The sequence below is a fragment of the Pleurodeles waltl genome, chromosome 6 (genome assembly GCF_031143425.1).
Source record: "Pleurodeles waltl isolate 20211129_DDA chromosome 6, aPleWal1.hap1.20221129, whole genome shotgun sequence".
NCBI lineage: Eukaryota > Metazoa > Chordata > Amphibia > Caudata > Salamandridae > Pleurodeles > Pleurodeles waltl.
Genome location: NC_090445.1, coordinates 1,434,885,963 through 1,434,906,593, shown reverse-complemented (window position 1 = coordinate 1,434,906,593; position 20,631 = coordinate 1,434,885,963). Strand labels below are relative to the sequence as shown.

General features: G+C 46.2%; 1 protein-coding gene across 2 annotated transcripts in view; it reads right to left on the bottom strand.

The window, feature by feature from the left end:
* Positions 1 to 20,631, bottom strand: part of PAOX (polyamine oxidase) — a 283,185-nt gene that overhangs the window by 61,104 nt on the left and 201,450 nt on the right. For both annotated transcript variants that reach the window (XM_069240820.1, XM_069240821.1), the window contains exon 6: positions 17,295 to 17,407. In XM_069240820.1, the coding sequence (XP_069096921.1) occupies positions 17,295 to 17,407 (113 nt within the window). The remainder of the gene's footprint in view (positions 1 to 17,294; positions 17,408 to 20,631) is intronic.

Sequence of the window (20,631 nt, the reverse complement as noted above, 5' to 3'; positions counted from 1 at the left end):
GCTCAGGTAGGTCTCCCAGTTCGGCCACTTGCTCCCCTGTAGGTGCTGGGGTGCCCCTTGCTCTTTGTCTTGGCAGTCACCTTGGCCACTGTTCCAGGCACCAGGTCTGTCTGATCACCCTGTCTGGCTGCCATGGATCGAGTGGTCACACATGCCCACTCTGGCAACCCCAACATCCCCAAGTGCGACCTGAGCTCCACCTCCTTCCAGGCGAAAGTATCCACGATGTTGCTTAGCAGACAGTCAACTGGCATAGTGGGACTCACAGCTACCCTCAAGGAGCCTGTGACCCACCCCCCCACTCAAAGAGAACCTGCGCCACCTTCCGCTGGCTCTCCGAGTTGTCCACTGCAACAACTTAGTGGACTACACCAGGGACTATTTGCTCTTCAGACACTAGGTGACACCTGCCCGTGGTCTCACTTACTCCAGTATCTCCGTGAGTTTCTACCCTATGCCCACTGATGGGTCAATCAATGCCTGTATTTCTTAGTGTTATCAGGCATTAGGTTTCTCTGGACCATGTCACCTAGTGAGACAAGGGTTGTCTCTGTGGGTTCCCTACACCCACCTGGGACCAACTCCTCCCCAAGCGCTAAACTGGCGAACCTCTTGGTCTGCCCACCGTTGAGTGGCTGTGTCCACTTGGGACATTTGGGATCCCCCTTGATGTGACCCACCGGGTCACACGCAAAGCACTTACGGGGTCCCGCCTCTGCAGGCTTCCCTGAAGAGGCCCATGGTTTCTTATCTCCTGCGGGTGGGATTTCTTACCAGGGTTACTAGATTGGGGCCGGTTAGACTTGGCATCCTTGGCATAGTCTCCCCTAACTTTTTGCCTCTGCTTCCCGGGTTGTTTCTGTGTGCTGGAGTCTGTTTTTGTTGTTTTGTTTGCTCTGGACACTTTACCACTGTTGACCAGTGCTAAAGTGTGAATGTTCCCTGTATAAATTACATGTGTACATTGGCTTATCCATGATTGGCATATTTGATTTACTAGTAAGCCCCTAGGAGTGCTCAGGGCCTCTAAATCAAGTGTTACTAGAGGGCCAGCAGCCCTTGTTATGCCATCCACATTAGTAGCCCTGCAAACACGGCTCATACCTGCCACTGTAGTGTCAGTGTGTGCAGTTTTAAACTGCCAATTCGACTTGGCAAGTGTACCCAGGTTCCAGGCCTAAACCTTCCCTTTTTATACATGTAAGGTACCCCTAAGGTAGACCCTAAGTAGCCCCATGGGCAGGGTGCAGTGTAAAGTGGGACATGTACTTATCTGTTTTACATGTCCTGACAGTGAAATACTGACAAATTCGTTTTTCACTTTTGCAAGGCCTATCTCTCTCATAGGTTAACATAGGGGCTGCCTTTAAATATCCTTAAAGTGCAGATTCCCTTTGGGACTCCTTATGGAGTTTAGGGTCTCTGAGCTCACAATTTAAAAATACACCTTTTAGTAAAGTTGTTTTTTTAGATTGTGTGTTTCAAAATGCCACTTTTAGAAAGTAAGCATTTTATTGCTTAAACCATTTGGTGACTCTGCCTGTTTGTGGATTCCCTTTTTGGGTCAGTTTGACAGTTGGACTATTTGCACTTCTCCTCTACACAGTGACAAAAAAGGAGCTGGGGTGTAGCCTGCATATCCTGATGGACCGTCTGGGCTGAGGGGGAGTCACTAACACCTGAAAGGGTTGTGCCTGCCCTCACACAATGCGGTCTCCAATCCCCTGGTGTGTCTGGGGCCTGGTCTGGGCAAGGTAGGATCTTGAAAACAGACTTCTCTTTGAAGTAGGCATACTTCAAAGGCAGAAAGGGGTATAAGAAGAGCACCATAAACCCCTGAAAATCAGATTACTTATAGAACCAAGATGAACTTCAGCACGGGAGAAGAGCTGCAGAAGCTTGAGGACAACAACTGCCCCTTTGCCTGTTACTGTTACTGTGCTTTGCTGGGTTGGGCTGCAGTAGCTGCTTCTGCCTGGGAGAGGACAAAGACTGACTTTTGTGTGACTTCCCAATGGTGAAGAATCTCCGCGGGGTTGAACTGAGCTTGTCTCCTGTTGAAGTCTCTGGGACAACAAAGACTTCTCTCTGCCAGCACTTGGGCTTTCTGCTGAGAATTGCCTGCCAAGTGGTGCCCTAACCTGTCTCTGGGACCTTGAAATGTGCAATGGGTGGAAAAGGACAGAAATCCACGCAAAGACCGCAGTGCGGGGAAACATTCCACATACCACCTGCCTTGCAGCTGCTAAACAACGAGCCGCTGGCCTCGCAGCTGAAATCGACGCTCCACCTGCATCGTGGCTGGAAGATCGCCGCAACGCAGCTGAGGAACGATGTGCCACACCCACAGCGGCTGCTGTTAACGACGCAAGTTCCCATGCAGCGCTGTTTCTTGACTCTGTGCGACCGGATTTCAACACAATATCGCTGGGTGTTGAAAATCAACTCAAAGCCTGCCTGGACCTAGGTGCCCGTCCAGGATTGACACATCGCTCTCTTGCGGGAGAGAAGAAACAATGCACGCCGACCCGACTGGAGGAGGAACAACGCATGGTCTCGCTTGCGAGTGAGAAATCGACGCATCGCTGGCCTTTTTCGACGCACACTCACCTGTGCAGCTTTATTTTGACACTACCCAGGTACTTTTGTGCAGTAACCGCATTTTCACGGTTTTCTAGGGATTATGACTTATTCTTTCCAAAAATTCATATCTTGACTTGACTATGTTGGCTTTTTAGTCGTGTGGGTCTTGTTTTGTTTAGACAAATATTGTCTATTTTTCTAAACCTTTGTTGTGTCATTTTGTAGTGTTTTCACTGGGTTACGGTGTGTGTTGGTACAAATACTTTCAACATTGCTTCTGAAGTTAAGTCTGCCTGCTCGTGCCAAGCTACCAAGGGGGTGAGCGAGGTTAACTGAGGGCGAGTTTCCTTTACCCTGACTAGAGTGAGGGTCCTTGCTTGGACAGGGAGTAACCTGACTGCTAACCAAAGATCCCATTTCTAACAGGGCCCTTGGAAGACTCCTTTTGTTTACCCTTGTCGCCCACACTATGTTGCTGGGAGCTCTGCCCACCCTTGGCAGAATCTCCCCATACACCTTCTTGTGGACTCTTGTACACACCCAGTGATCTGCCTCAATAGCAAGCTTCCTGGTGTCAGTCAGCTTACTATCTGTCAAGTGATGGCGAAGCTCTGCAATATACAGACTAGGCAAGTGCTCCCACGCAATTAAGTTGTACAGCCCCTGAAAATCTGTCACATTACTGCCCTTCACCAAACCATCCAGTGCTCTACAGAAAGAAATCTACACATTCTAACCAGGTCTGGGAATCAGTTTTCGTACTCTGTCTAAACTGATCCCTGTACTTGTCAGGAGTGAGACCATACCTAGTGACAAGGGCCTTCTTCATGTCAGCATAGGTGAGTTGTGCCCCTTACCCAAAGCTAGCAAAGTGTCCCTCCCCTCCTCTGAGAAACAGTTCCATGAATCTGTCCCCCAAATTCTTCTCAGGGACCCCATTCATGTGGATGGATGCCTCATATCCCTGAAACCACCTCTGTATGTCATCTCCCTTCATTCTTAGGAATGTGCACAATTCTATCTGACTGCACTGAGGTATTGCTGCCATCATCATTGTCGATCTGCTCCTCACATCCAACTCCTTTACTCAGAGCTCATGGTCCAAAAGCATCTTCTCCTCCATGGCTCGCTGCTCCCTTTGAGCCTCCATTTTTAATCTCTCCAATTCTATCTGATGCTTCCTGTTCTCCAGCTCCTCTGGAGTAAGGCCTTTTGATCCATCACTGCTGCTTGACCCAGGGGGTACCTCCACACCCCTCCCCCCCCAGCACATCCTCCCTAGGACTTGGGTCCACAGACTCCCTCATTGGAGGGGCAGACCATCCACTGGCAGGTTCTGGCTGCTACCCAGGCCCTCAGCGCCTTTTGTAGCTCCTCATTTTTGGCGAGACCTCCGACTTGGACTTTGAGGTTTTTGCAAGCTGCCTTCAGTTCCTTCATGGTGTAGATTTCCAACCTATCCTCCTCAAAAAACAAATCCTGGGATGCCACTGATGATGCTCTTGACTGAGACATTGGAGTTCACTTGAACTCAAGATCAAAAATAGGTCAAAGAAAAAACATCAAGAACAAAGATCTGTATGTGGCACGTAGTGGTCTGCGATATGGTAGTAGTGGACACCAATCACTGTGGGTCAAGTACAAATGCAAGTCCTATCCTCACCGCTGACAACAAATGTTAGAAATGGGTCTCTAGTTGGCAGTTGGTTTGTACTCTGTCCAAGTAAGGACCCTCACTACAGACAGGATAAGGGAGATACCCGCTCAGATATCTAAACCCCTGCTCACCCCCCTGGTAGCTTGGCACGAGCAGTCAGGCTTATCTCAGAAGCAATATGTATAGCATTTGCACATAACACACAGAGAAGACACTACACAAAGGCACCACACTAGTTTTAGATAAATAGCCAATATTTATCTGTGTAAAATAGGACTAAAACAAGCAAAATTCGACCTACAGTGCTAAAGATGTGAATTTTTAAAGATTTAACTTAAAAATACAGTTCCTTGAAGTCGATAGCTCAACCTGGGGCTATCACGGCATAGTGAGCAAGAAAACCAACAGTTCAGGCCGGCCGCAGCATCGCGGGCCAGCTACGGTGTCTGGAAGACTCGCATACAGTACCTTTGGATTTGTAGGGCGTCTCAATCCTTGCGTTGAGCTCCGGAGAGCGGTGTCGCTGGTGTCATGGTGTCGGTTCCGGAGTCGGTGAGGTGGGTCATCGGGCCCTTGAAGTCACATGCGTTGCAGATCGAACTTCGGGATGATGAAGTCAGGAGCGCTGGTGTAGGGGCTGCGGTGCGAAGTGGGACGATGCGACGTGCGGGGCCCACAGGTCAATGGGCAGCCAGCGGCTCGGTGACTGCGTCGGTGAGATCAGGGCTGTGTTGTGAAGTAGGGCAGTGCGACGCGCGGTGTCACCAGGTCACGGTGCAGGCAGCAGCATGATCGTTGCTGAAGCGCGGTCGTTGGTAGGTCCAAGTCGGCGGCGAGGACGGGCTCCGTGCGACGTCCACGGGTTGCGGTGCAGACTGGGACATCTGTTGACAACACTGGAGTCTATGGTGCTGAGTCAGTGGACCGGGGCTGCGGTGTGGGATGGGACGGTGTTTTGTGTTCCTCACAAGCGGTGTCCACAGTCCACTGTGCAGGCATTAGTGACGGTGTCAGCAGGAGCGTCATTGTTAGGGATGCCCAGGCTGCAGTGTGAGCAAGGCAATACTGGAGAGCGGGGCCCCCACAGGTTGCAGTGTGAGCAGCGGCTCAGTGAGGTCGTCTGATGACCGTGTCAGTGAGATCAGGGCCGCGGTGCGAAGTGGGGCAGTGCGGCATCAGCATGGCACGGTGCAGGTCAGCAGCGTTGTTGGGGTTGCAGTGGTTTTTCTCCTTGAACAGCACAAAATACACAGTTCCCAGTGGTGTAGGAAGATGAAACTGAAATCTTTGATATCCCTGAGAATTCCAATAGGAGGCAAGCTCTACTCCAAGCCGTTGGAGAACTTTCTCAAGCAGGATACACAACAAAGTTCACCCTTTGCTCTCTTTTAAGGCAGAAGCAGCAACTGCAGGCCAATCAAACAAAGCAACACAGCAAAGGATCATTACTCCTCCTCCAGCTCTTCTCCTTGGCACAGGTTTCTCTTGCTTCCAGAAAGATTCTGCAAGCCTGGGGTTTGGGTCCACTACTTACACCTCTTTCTGCCTTTTAAGTTGGCAACCTTCAAAGGAAAGTATCTGTTGTTCACAAGATCTTGCCATGCCCAGGCATGGCCCCAGACACTCCAGGGAGTCAGAGACTGCATTGTGTGAGGGCAGGCACAGCCCTTTCAGGTGCAAGTGACCACTCCTCCCTCCACTCTAGCCCAGATGGCCTATCACGATATGCAGGCTACACCCCAGCTCCCTTTGTGTCACTGTCTAGAGGAGAGGTGTAAACAGCCCAACTGCCAAACTGACCCAGACAGGGAATCCACAAACAGGCAGAGTCACAGAATGGTTTAAGCAAGAAAATGCAACTTTCTAAAAGTGGCATTTTCAAACTAACAATCTAAAAACCAACTTCACTAAAAGATGTATTTTTAAATTGTGAGTTCAAAGACCCCCAAACTCCATATGTCTATCTGCTCTCAAAGGGAAACAGCACTTTAAGGATAATTAAAGGCAGCCCCAATGTTAACCTACGAGAGTTATTGGCCTTGCAACAGTGAAAAACGAACTTGGCAGGATTTCACTGTTAGGACATGTAAAACACATCAGTACATGTCCCACCTTTAACATACACTGCACCCTGCCCAAGAGGCTACCCAGGGCCTACCTTAGGGGTGCCTTACATGTATAAAAAGGGAAGACTTGGGCCTGGCAAGTGGGTACACTTGCCAGGTCGAATTGGCAGTTTAAAACTGCACACACAGACACTGCAGTTGCAGATCGGAGATGTTCACAGGGATATTTATGTGGGTGGCACAATCAGTGCTGCAGGCCCACTAGTAGCATTTGATTTAAAGGCCCTGGGCACCTCTAGTGCATTATACAAGGGACTTACCAGTAAACCAAAGATGTGAATCATGGATTCAGTAATTAATAGCATAATTTATATAGGGAGTAGGGGTTTAACTTTTTTGATGGGGCTCATAAGTAAGCAGTCACTGTCTTCATATGTTCCCTAGATGGCAATGGTTATATTTCCTGCAACCATAAGTCGGAATCAGTATTTGCTTCTCTTCAGATGCTGCATTTTGTTAATAATGCTTTAGGGCTGCCACAAGATCACTCTGATTGTGAACGTCTTTTTATGATTTGGCCTGTCACTGATAACTTTGTAGATTGGTTTCCAGTGATCTATGTTCCAGGGAAAGAAATAGCTGTGGACGAGTCTTTGGACCTGTTCATGTGCCATTGGGCTTTTGGGCAGTACATTCCTAGCAAGAGGTCACGCTGTGGAATTAAGATGTATATGCTGTCAGAGTAGTACAGGCTATGTCCATAATTTCCATGTCTACACTGGTAGGGATTTGGTTGTCCGTCCACTTTTGGAGTTAGTGAGAAAATTGTGTGGGTACTTGGTAGACAACTATTTAACAAAGGTCACAATTTCTACGTAGATAACTTCTACACTTGTGTGCAATTGTTCAGAGAATTGTTCAAAGTGGACAATGTCGCTTGTGGCACAGTCTGCTCTAACCGTAAAGGTTATCCAGGGGAGCTTGTGTGTAAAACAAAAAAAACAAAAACTTGAGGGGATAGAGCAGTGCCTTGCGTAATGATGAGCTGCTAGCTGTGAAATTTGCAGAGAGGAGGGATGTCTACATGCTGACTACCATCCATGATGAAAGTACTTCACCTGTGACAGTTTGGGGTCAGGTTACTGAAGTGTGCAAACCTGTGTGCATTTTAGACTACAGTAAGCACATAGGTGGGGAAGATAGAGGAGATCAGAGGTTGGATCCTTACACTGCTGTTTGTAAGGCTTATGTTTGGTATAAGAGGTTTGCTATAAGCTCTTCCATTTAGCAACCTTTAAAGCTTTTTTTGTGTTCAAGAATTGTTCTCCTGAGTCAAAGATGACATTTGTTAAGTTTCAGGAGTCTATGATAGACAGCCCTGTTGTAGTGGGGCAGGCAAGAGTTCCTAGAGAAGCAGCGGTGGATGATGTGGCTAGATTAAAACATCGCCACTTTTTTTCTCACATTCCTCCCACGCCAAAAAAAAGGCTTTCCTGCTAAGAAATGTAGAGTCTGTGCCCAAAGAGTTATTCAGGAGTCTTGTATGTACTGTCCTGATTGTCCTAAGCCTGGGCTGTGTGCACACGTTTCAAAATGTACCACACGCACAGTGTTTGGTTGCAACCGTGAGCATAAAAGTAAACTGACTGGTCTGTATCATTTTCTATATTTTTTTCAGATTTCACGGTTGACAGTGTGATGTATTTAGTTACAGCTGGTGTGTTAGTAGTTATGTTTCTGTATCTACTTCAAATGGGTTGTGTTTTCATTTTTGTATTTAAAAAAATGTGATGGCAGTGTGCATGGAGTGGCCCTTGGCCGGGCAGTGTGAGAGGAGTGGCTCTTGGCTCATGGTGTGTGTGGACGGGCGCTTGGCTGGCAGTGTAAATAGTGACTTGCTGCTGGTCACTACAACACAGTACTAGCCAAACACCAGTCCACAGACAGCTTGTGTGATTGCTGTCTCAGGCATGTGGGGTGTAAGAGAGTGATGGGCCCTTGAACGGTGCTGTCTGTTGATGTGAGTGTTGTAATGTGCTGGGCCCTTGGCTAGTGGCGTGAATGATCTTGTGTGTGTCATGTATGAAAGAAGTTTGCATGGCCTGTAAAGCAGGTGGTTCCTTGTCGTGGCTTTACAGCTCACAAGATGCGTCATTGCTTCAGTTTTTTGGCCTTTCAGTTATTAACAGTGCATTTTATTTTGTGAAATCTCTTGGTAATAAAATTTGAATTATTGAACCATCACTTACCCTTGTGACAAATCAAACCAGTATGTCTTGTCATGAAAGGAATCTGCTCTGCTGTAGTCAGACGTTCAAGCACACCCCAGACACCCTGGGTGTCTTGGGTGGGACCCCAATGAAGAAGCATGCCACCAATTAGGCTAGTGGGTGAGGGGTCTTTTTAACAAAACCTACAGGTGTTTCGTTTCACAATTTGAGTGCTTAGGACATCACAGAAGTGAGAGACTTGGTAGCGTGCTCGGTGGAGTATGGGGTGGTGTGCCTCTTGTGGATCCCAACAAGTTTCCTACCCACAAAGTCCTGTAAACTTCAAAATGTCACTGAAATCACACATTTTCCTTGCATTTCTGTAACATACTCTTCCAGAAACAGAAATAAACCAGAAACGTCCTACCACCCAGCGTTCCCCCCCAGTCCCCAGATAAAAATGCTACCTCACTTGTTTGGGTGGGCCAAGTGCCTCCGACAGGGAAGGGGCCACAACACAACGTGGACACATCAAAATTATTTGCCACAAAACAACATGTTTTTGCACAGGGCCCATCTGCGTTTTTGGTCCAGGACTTGGCAGTCATCTAATGAAACGTACAAAAACCAAAAATTTTGAAACCTAGACACTCCGGGGAGTCCAGGGAGGTGGAGCTTGCGTGGAGCTCGCAACATTTCATTACCCAGAGTCCCCTGCAAACCTTAAATGTAGCAAAAAAACAAACAAAAAAAAAAACATAATTTCTTCACATTTCTGTGTAGTATCACCCCACCGGCCCAAATTTCCTCCCACCCAGCATTCCCCCCTCAGTCTCCCGATAAAAAAATATACCTCACTTGTGTGGGTGCCCAAAGCAGAGTCAGCCGAAAAACGTATTAAAAAAAAAATAGTGCTTATCAACTCGCTGTGAAATCCTCTCAATCTCTACATGTTTTTCGCCCTTCCCTGTCACAGAAACTTGGCAGCTTTCCCTAGATGACCACCCATCCCAGGACCAAAAACACAGGTGCTCCCTTGCAAAAACAGGTAGTTTTGTAATAGATAATTTTGAATGTCCATGTTGTGTTTTGGGCCCTTCTCTGTCATGGCCACTCAACCCATCCGCACGAGTGAGGTACCGTTTTTATCAGATAACTTAGGGGAATGCTGGGTGGAAGGAAGTTTGTGGCTCCCCTCAGATTCCAGAAGTTTCCATCACCAAAATGTGACTAAAAAGTCTTTTGGTAGCCACATTTTGAGGTTTGCAGAGGATTCTGGGCTACAGAACCTGGGGAGAGCTCCACAAGTTACAACATTCTGGATTCCCCTAGGTGTCTAGTTTTCATATGTTTAGAGGTTTTCTAGGTTTCCCTAGGTGCTAGCTGAACTACAGGTCAAAATCCACAGCTAGGTACTTTGCAAAAAATGCACAAACTTTCAGTGTAAAAATGTGATGTGTCCACTTTGTGTTTTTGGGGGTTTCCTATCATAGGCATTAGGCCTATCCACACACGAGGTACCATTTTTATCGGGAGACTCGGGGGAATGCTGATTGGAAGGAAGTTTGTGGATCCCCTCAGATTCCAGAACTTTGTATCATCGAAATATGAGGAAAAAGTTTTTTTTTTAGCCAAATTCTGAGGTTTGTAAAGGATTCTGAGGGACAGAACCTGGTGAAAGTCCCACAAGTCACCCTATTCTGGATTCCCCTAGGTGTCTAGTTTTAAACAAATGTATAGGTTTATTAGGTTTCTCCAGCTTCCACAGCTAGGCACATTGCAAAAAACGTGTGTTTTCTGTGTAAAAAAAAATTTGATTGGTCCACATTGCGCTTTGGGGCATTTCCTGTCGAGGGCACTAGGCCTACCCACACAAGTGAGGTACCATTTTTATCAGAAGACTTGGGGGAACACAGAATAGAAGAACAAGTGTTATTGCCAATTGTCTTTCTCTACATTTGTTTCTTCTAAACGTAAGACAGTGTGTAAGAAAGAAGTAATTTTAAGAAATGTCATGTAATTCACATGCCAGTATGGGGACCCCCGAATTCAGAGATGTGCAAATAACCACTGCTTCTAAACTCTATATCTTGTGCCCATTTTGGAAATACATTGATTTCCTTGATATCTATTTTTCACTCTTTATATTTTACCAAATGAATTGCTTTATACTAGGGTCGCAATGAAGACCCATTGCAAGGTGCAGCTCATTTATTAGCTCTGGGTACCTTTGGTTCTTGATGTACCTACAGGCGCTCAGTATCCCTGCAACCAGAAAGGTCCAGCAGACGTAACAGTATATTGCTTTTCAAAAATCTGCCATAGTTGGAAACATTTACAGATGAAAACGTAGACAGAAATGGCTGTTTTTTCCACTCAATTCCAATATTTGTTTATTTCAACTGTTACCTTCTATAGGAAAACCTTGAAGGATCTACACAAATGACCCCTTGCTGAATTCCGAATTGTCTACTTTCCGGAAATGTTTAGTTGTCCCGGCCCCACCATTGGTTTCAAACCCATTTCTGTCACTAACTAAAAGGAGGCTGAAATAACAAAAAAACAAAAAAAATGGGGTATGTCCCAGTAAACTCACAAAACTGTATTTTGATTCAAGTCTGCCTGTTCCTGAAGGCTGGAAAGATGGTGATTTTAGCACAGCCAACACTTTGTTGTTGCTGTTTGCAGGGGAAAAAACAAATGCTTCCTTCTGCGGCACGTATTTTCCCATTTTTCCCCCCAAAAAACAAATTTTAACTATTTTAGCTAATGTCTCGGTCTCCTCCAAGGGAACCCACAAACTCTGGGTACCTTTAGAATCCACAGGATGTTGGAAAAAAAAGGACACATATTTGTTGTGGATAGCTTATGTGGAGAAAAAGTTATGGGGGCCTAAGAACAAACTACCACAAATAGCAAAAAGGCTTGGCACAGAAATGGGAAAAGGTCTGGCAGCGAAGGGGTTAATTGAAAAACTTAAGGTCACTTAACAGCCAGACTGTTGTTCCATGTTGTCCATTGGTACCAAATCCAGCAATGACTGTTTCAGATTCCATCATAGACAGAACGGTATACAGTCATCAACTTATTCCAAGCGTTCTTCTCAATTACTTTGCACGAGGAATTACAAATCCTTTTTGCGGTTTAATTTTTTAATAACGTTCTCATGTGGTGTCGAATCTCACAAGGGTATTCAGAAAGTCCTTACATTTTTAGCCAAATCTTGAAGAAAGCTCTAGAGAGTTTGAAGTTACCACATATTTCAGTTTTCATGCAGTATATTGGTGACCTACTAGTTGCATCTAAGACAAAAGAGTACTGTAAACTCAATACGATTGCCTTGTTAAGTCATCAAGCTGAAAATGGGCATAAGGTTTCCACGACTAAGAGGCAGTATTGTAAAAAAGGAAGTAATCTATATTGGACACCACATCGAAAAAGGTGTAAGGAAAGTCTCAAAAGAATGTGTTTCTGCAATGCTGAAACTGAAGGGAGGCAGGGATATTTTGGGGAATTGTTGGGTACAGTCAGTGGATTCAAACATTTTCCTTGATTGCAAAACATTTAGTAAGGTTGACAGTGATTTTGAAGATCCAGTACAATTTGATGATGAATGCATTGATACATTTAACCCCTTTGGTGTGGAGGACGGCTCTGAGACGTCCCCGCACATGAGTCCGCAAATCCCTCTACTGTTCACAGTACAGGGATTTCCTTTTTTATTTTCTAGCCTCGAGAGCAGGGGATGAGCTTCCCGAGCCGCCCAGAGCATTTTGTTTTCAATGTAATGGCAATACAGCGTGCATGCCGTGCTGACGTCACTACATTGAAAGTGAAACTAAAATGAGCAAATCGGCTCATTTCAGTGTCACTGCTTTGGTGCTCAGGGCATATCTCAGCCCCCTGAGCCCACATCAGATGTATAGTTGGAAACTGGAGATTCTCTCCATTCCAGTGGTATCTTTCCCAAGTCAATACCTGCTTGGGATCACCCAAGAAAGGTGATCCCTAAGCAGAGATTCACTCCGCTGGACACCAGGGATTTTTTGTTGTTGCACGGAGCGGCCCCTTAAGCAAGGGCCGCTTTCCATAATAGGCAATGAATGTAAGCAGGTATCTAACTCCCCTGGGGACATATTGGCCTTATTTTTAGGCCAATCAGAACCCCCCCCACCACCCTACCCCCCAGGAGAGAGGGGGCAGAATACCATTAGAAGCTGGGGATTTTCAAAATATATGTGGGGGAGCAGACCCCGCTCTCCATTATGGGGACATTAGTTTGGCCATTTTATACCCCCTGGGAACAGATTGGCCCTAGTTTTGGGCTGAAAAGAATATGCTGGGGAGTGCCCCCTCCGTCAAGGGTCGCTCCCCATTATGGGGGCATTATTATGCCCATTTTATGCCATATTTTTAGGCTGATCTGTCCCTAAAGGTGGCAGAAAACCACTAGACATCAGGGATTACTTTTTTTTTTATATTTACAGGGGAGGAGGCTGCCCAGCATGGTCATGGCCTCGCCCCCTCCTCCCCCCAAACCAAAAAAAAAAAAAAAAGTAGAAGACAGACTTTCTATCCCTTCGGGCTGGTGGGGAGAAAGTCCACTAGACACCAAGGATTACTTTTTTGTTTTTTATTTGTGGGGGCTGCCCAGCATGGTTATGGCCATGCCACCACCCCACACAAAAAAGGGACACAGTCTTTCTGCCCCTCCATCTGACTCCCTCGGAGAAAGCCAACTACACACCAGGGATTTCTTTTGGCTGCTGGTTGCCCAGCATGGACATGACCATGCCCACAATCCCTCCAAAACTGGGAAACAGCATTTCTGCTCACCTGCAGAATAAAGCATTTCATCCCAATGGCAAGCAAGGGTATGTTTAATTCTTTTGGATGTCGTTGTTAAAACTGGGCCAAGGCGGCTTGGCTAGCTCCAAGTATCATCCCACTTGTAATGGTGAACAGCTGCACTTTTTGGGCTCTGATAGGATGCCACCTGGATAAACGTACCAGACCCAGAGAGTTCTGAAAACTAGCCATCTTGGGGAGTCCAGGGTGGTGTGCTTGGCATCCATCCTACACCCTTTTCTTACCACAATGCCCTGCAAACCTCAAATGTTGACTAAAGACACACATTTTTCTGAATATTTCTGTGATGGAAACTTCCAGAACCTGCAAGAATCTACAAAATTCCTACCAACCAGCATTGTCCTACTCTTACTGATAAAAATGCTGTGCCACTTGTGTGGTTGGCACTAGTGCCAGTGACAAGAACGGATCCAATCGATGTCAACAGGAGTCCCAACGCAAGATCGGACAAGGTTAAATTGCCCTTGTTTTGATAAGTTCCTGACGCTGGCACTTAATAACAAACCCACATCTAACCCAGCAGCAGGCCAAGTTCAACAGATGGAGGAGGGGGAACGGCATGTGACCATGCCATTAGTCTAGTTGCCATCTTGCTTACCATCTTTGTTTGCAAGTTGAAGATACTCCAGGAGGTGAGCCTTGGTGGTTTAAATTTCTGTGGAGCTTGATTGCCCTCTTCGGAGGCTCCTGGTCAGTTTGTCATTCAGCTCCCCAGGCTTGGACTTCCCCTGAATTCTATAACGGCTGGCCTAGGATCAGTCTTGCTTCTCAGAGCGAGGTCAAGGTGGGTGTACAGCCATTCCAGGAGAAAACAATGCAGAAGGGATATATCCATCTGTATTTTGTGTTGGGGAGACTAGGATGTCTGTGGCAAGTTTGAGGGCTCGTCGATTTGCCAGTGTGGTTACTGAAAGAACTAGGAAGAGTTATGTACAAATGAAGGTAAGAGTGTTCCAGCTGTGCCTTGGTCATAGCTGCCTCAATGCTTGTAAAGCCTTGTATCTGAGCTATTCCAGTTGATGTTCGTTTTCCAGACCTATGAAGGATGTTGACTCTCTGGGCTCTCTTCATTGCGATGGGGTCACTGTAAACTTTATCAGGAATTCTGTCAGAGACATCTGCAAGATATTTTGGCAGATCGGTGTCTGAGATGCTGGTAGAGATTCTACTTACGCAAATGTTGGTGCAATGTGACCAGTTTTTGAGATTGCACTTCTATTGCAAAACGACATATTGGTCCAAGTTGGAGGATCAGTTCACGCACGGCTTTGCTTTCACCTGCCTGTTTTTATGTCATGTCAATGGAAGTGAATGGCTGTGTTACCCTCTGTCTGAGACCATCAACGGCTTGCTAGATGGAGCGTAGGTCCTGGTGGAGGTCCTTTTTGACCCCTTGATGTCCTTGAGTCTTTGGAAACCTGAAAAAGTAAGTCTCTGGTAGCAAGTTGTGCTTGCTTATCCTGGGTCTTGCAGTTTGTCTTCTTTTTAGTTTGTGCTGGGAGGACTACTGGAGAAAGGGCTTGATGTTGGAATCCTTTTTAACACGCCCCCCTGCCATGACTTCTGGCAAGCCTGAGGGACCATATTCTGATCCAAAATGGACCAGGAGATCTTCGGCCCTCTTGGTGGCAGGGATTATGTGGGATAACCTGGTGTAGTATGAGGGCTTTCTATTAAGCAAAATAGGGGGTGGCCATCCCCAACTGAAAAGGTAACAAGTCACGGGGCCTCAGGTAATATATTTCCTCTAAATTCAGCTTAAGGTCATTTCTGACACTGCTAGGCTCAGTGTCCACGGATCACACAAATGGCATCCGCTTCAACATTTGTGAAGCTCTGACTTCATGATGCAGAGAGCTCTGCATTAGGGCCAATACTAACAACCAGTCCTCCCGGGGCAGGGTGGTCCAGAAAAATCACACCAAGATGATGGACACACTCCAGTGTCCCAGCTGCCGCCTCTGAAGGAAAAAGGCTTTGTGGTACCTACCAGGTCCACCTCTAGGGTGACCATCAAAGGGAGCGAGGATTCTGCAGGATGGGCAACGTGAAGTTACGGGCCCCTCCCCAAGGCCAAAGTGGCAGTCACAGGCAGCAGCATGAGCACAGTGATCAGATTAAGGGGTCCTCAGCAGCAGAGGGCCATCCTCAGCACCATCCACTGTGTCAACCCCAGAGCATCAGTCTTAAATATTGAGGTTACTCTAGATTTCAAGTGGGCCTCCAGGGTCTTCATGGGCCAATAGTTCACAAATGTGGGCCCAACCCCAGAGGCCGCAGGAAGGGAGATCTTTCTTGCGTGCATGGGCCACTGCTTTGCCTTCATAGACTGATGGGGGAGCCACAAAGGTGCACCCTTCCGCTCTGCTCACCACACTAGTAGAGGTTGCTGAGGGGCTGGGGGAGGTAGGGAACTGGGTTTGCTGGGAGATAATGGGTACTGGCTTCCAGAGGCCTCAAGCGTGCATCCCTGCAGAGCTTCACCCACTGGAGCACCAATCACTCCTCATCAAACTGGTTAAAAAAAAAAACTAGGATTATCCTCTTCATCAACAGCAGTGGTGGTTGTAGACCGACACTGACACGTATTGGAACGCCCAAACAATAGACTGCTGTCTAGACTGAATCTTCTATTCAAGTCGGGAACAGTTCAGAAGTAGACCAGCAGCATCTACCTCATTGCCATCACTGACAAAGAGAAATCCCTCAATGACGAGGTCTCTGCTCACCTTCAACCGAATGCTGCAGCAAAGCATCTTTAGCCAACACCTGTGACTTGATTTTTTCCAATGTTCTTATTGTGGGTGACTGTGGGCTCCCACCCTGAAAACATAACTACCTCCACAGACAGTTATCTGTTATTTTACACCACTCTCTTTTGGGTGTTAATTTTTGAGGTTTTGCAGTTGGGGTAGTTTTGAGAGTTAGGATATCTTGATCACTGGAGACCACTCGTTACCAAGAGACATGTCGTCGTCCCTGGAATGGGTCGGCCACAGCTAAGTTTTTCACAGACAACACAGAACGACCAGGGTGTTGAAAATCATCACATAAAATGTGAAACGCCTTAACAACCCTTCCAAGTGGGTGAATATTTTGGGTTAACTTATTTTGCTAGGCACTAACATATATGCCTACTCCAGGATACATCCCTGTTGGGGCCAGATAAAACTAACCTGAAATCCTGGATATTTCCACTACAATATCATGCTTTGGCCCGTGCTAAAAAGTCAGATTATAATCCTTAACAACCTTCTTCTCTCACTGAGCATAATCACAAATCTGATAGAAAGGGTAGTGATGATGGTGAAGAGAATTTGAGAGGGTCACGATTAACCTGGCATTTATTTATGCCCCAAATTCAGGAAGCAGAAATTCTTGAAGTATACTTTGCAGACTTACAGCTTTTGCAGAGGGCCCAATGGGAGGAGACTGCAATATGGCCCTTGTCATCCCATGACAGATTAAAGGACAGGACCAGAATTTACCCAGTACAAATTAGACGGGTGTTTTTGAAACCTGAAACCCTTTCAGAGCCATCTGTATTTTTCCAAATATTCTACGGACAGCAGTGTATCCCATAATTCTTTGCCCATATTATTTTCTTTTTTTTCTGGTACAACACTATATAAGAGAAGGTGCCAATCATTTGGCAGAAGGAAGCTGGAACAAAATCTGTCATACACAAACACAGTTGTTAGTGGTGCTCATAACAAGCCTCACTATAATAATGTGCCACTGACTACAATAATGTGCCAACAGTTCTTGTTATGAGAAAAAAGTAGCCATAATTTAGAAGTATACACAAATATATACACACATGTATAAATATTTCTCTACATATATTGTGTAGACACACAGACGCCTAGTGTTAGACAAATTAACTAGCATCATGTTTTGCACACTCACCAGTAAATCTCCTTAGGACCTCCATCACAGAAGTGGTAATTTCTGCATCGGTGAGCGTCTCCATAAATTCAGATTCCTTGCCTGGAATAAATCCACAGAGAACATGGCCAAACCTAAGGAGAAATTTGGAGATTGAGAGAGGGGTTGTAATAAGAATTGTAATGTTCCTAAAAGTAACTTTCAAATCAGTCCTAAAATCAGTCCTTTAACCTTGTCCAAGCTGGTGTTTAATCTATTCAGGTAAGAGCCATACCTTCTTCAGAGGTGGTTAATATACTCCCAGAACATCCTTGATCAAATCTTTAACAACCTCCAACCGAGTCCATACCTTTGTCAGACCCTTAAACAAACACTTAGCACGTACTGTCCTTGGTCCAATCATCTAACCCCTCTGAAGATACGATTAACTGAAATGAGAGAGACTCTCCTCATGGTAGAATTCTAACCTCCTCCACCCAGAGCTCTGCCAGTATCCTAGCAGACCCTTTCACTTCTCATGGCATATCATTTACCCCCCTTTGAAAATATGCCCATCTTCCTTACAGTCCTCCTAGCAACTCCTTCAACTCCTATCACCTTCATGAACAGACGTATCTGCTATCAAGCAAGTCCTTAACCCCATCTAGAAGGTTACGTTTTTCAGACTAATGCTTAGTTCTTAATTTCCACTGAGCAGACCTTTATGCAACACCTTCATAGAGGACAAATGTTGGAAATTGGGTTATTAGTTGTGTGGCCATTACAAATAATAGTTCTTCAGCTGTCCTCAGTGGGAATCAAACACCCCATTGTAGCGCTTGACTCTCAGAAGCTAGCAGGTGGAGCAGTCTAAGGCCTACTCAAGGGAGATGGTGTGTGCTCGTAATCACCATTCACAGGCATGCAATAACACTCAATAGATAAGTGTTCAGTCAGTACTTTTTCTTTAGAAAAAGAAGTACATTTATTAAGCACACAATACTAAATACCACACAGTAATTTACAAATATACATTGGCAGACGGAACATACCATAGCTGACATTGTGTGATCACTGGTGACTCCCAAGAGGGGTCACCCAAACATAACAAGGAAGCTTCAACAGTCATTGTGTAATAACTATAATACTTTGGCATGAATTATTTTCATAAGTGTGAGATTGATGTATCAGTAAAACATGAAAATATCATGAAAACCCAATAAAACGTTTATCAGGAATTAACTTTGTGTATCCTTATCCTTAAAATGCAACCATACAATCAGCCCCTATGGGGCGTAATCACATGAACAGTGCATTATACGTTTTTAGGCCTTGCAGGCCTTGTAAAATGTTACCAAACACAAGGCCCCTAGAGAGCTAACTACTCCCGGCTGTCGAGCAAAAGCTCTTGCATGAGAATGCTTAAAAATGCAGGAAAAAGCTGGGAGGGTGATGCTTTTGTAGTCTACCCCAACTGAGGGTGAGGACCTGGAAGATGACATGAAGAGCAAGACCATGTCATACGGAACAATTTGATGGGGTCCCATTGTCCTGGGACCATACCATGCTGAGATATGGGGGGAAATGCTTTTTTAAATAAAAGCCCCCAAAAAGTATTATGGGCAGATTCTGGCATAAAGGGTCAATCTCCTCTGCTATGCTGGGAGAGCTGCGCTTTATGCTTTCCTTGGTTTGGTTGTTCACTAGCGGCCTTGCGCCGAAGTCACTTCCTTTGTTGGAGGGCAGCTCTGGGGACCAACCCCTGGCTGCCCTCGCTGGCTCCCCACACCGGCTGCATGACTGTGTGCTGCCGCTGGAGCCTTTCTTTGTGTCTGCCTGCCAGGCAGAAGTGTGTTGCCTGGCTGTCCCCCATCGCCACCCCCCTCAGACATGGGGATTGGGAGAGGTGTAGGTGTGTATGTAGGTGTGTGTGTATGTAGGTGTGTGTGTATGTAGGTGTGTGTGTGTAGGGGGATGGGTTGGTCTGGGGTAGGAAGCTCAAGGGATGAGGTCCCCGGGCAAGAGGAACAACAGGGAGGGAACCCCACACACACCCTCTACCCAAATGGATGCCACAGCTTCTTTGCAATGTCCCCATTCTGCTGGAATTTGATTGAAACAGCAGTGGAGCCTCACGTGCTCCGAGGGAGGAAAAATAGGTCAAAGGTCGTCAACATTTGGAATGCCATAACTCGTTCCCCTTTGAGTCTATATGGACTATACTGGGCCTAACAACCTTCCTCACCTCCAAAGCAGTTCAATCCGCAAAAAGCTGGACCTCCTAGCTCCCTGCACCAGTTCTCCTTTGTGGCTCTGTGGGTGGGCACAGTAAAGTCCAGGGCTTCCACCAGTTAGTCCTCAGGGGGAGTAAGGGAGCCAGCCTCACTGGCCCTCGGAGTGACCCACTGGTCCTGGGGTCAACTGGACAGAGTCCCGAGTCCTTAGTAGGGGTTCCTTCTTCCACTTAATCATGGCAGTCCCATGATCCAGCAGCGAAGTAGGCAGAGAATCCACAGGCAAGAGAAAGTCTTCCCCTTGTGTGAGAGTTTATAAAGAGGAGAGGCAGGTTCCAGAAGACAGACACCCCTAACAAATCCTGGGGTGCCACATCTCTCTACCCCTGCCCCAACTCTACTGCACAGCATGTTGAGACAATCCAAAATAGCATCATCCAGGCTCCAGAAGTCACATCAGCTCCTGGGGGGGTCTCAGCTTAACCCCTCTCAGGCATCTGGGCATACTGCAGGAGTAGAATCCGGTGCAACAGCCATAATTTATAAGCAGGTTCTCACCATCCCATGAGCAAATTATAATCCCTTAGAAAATGGGGAATCATATCTATGCAGACCAATTACCATCTGTGAGCAAATGCTTCACCCAGCTCAAAACAATAATTCAACTCACCCCACAATGGTAACCTCCTATACACAGATAATTTCCCTCCCGAGCAGACTATCAACCAATCCTGAGCAGCCCCATAAACTCCTGAGCCTCAAGTCAACCAGTGTGACCCTTGATCACAACAGACCACATTTGCTGACTCATTTTCAATTTTCATATTTATTAATTTTCATCACCTGTACTACAAAAATTGCCTATAGAAGCCTTTGTCTTGCTTAAATAAAAGTATTTGGTAACAAATTACAGTGTGTCAATTGGGCACAGCCACAGATTACTTGCTTTTTTGAAGCTACAAATATGGTATGTTTTTGATGTCTCCTGACAAAGAGTTCCATATTTGCAAGACATGTACTGCAAATCTGTACCTGATTACCAGTGTAGTTTTGTGCTTAGGAAATACAAGAGCACCTGACAACAGCAAGTGAGACCACAAGTGGCATGGGAGTTTCTCCAGCAAGTTGGCTAGGCATTTGAGGCA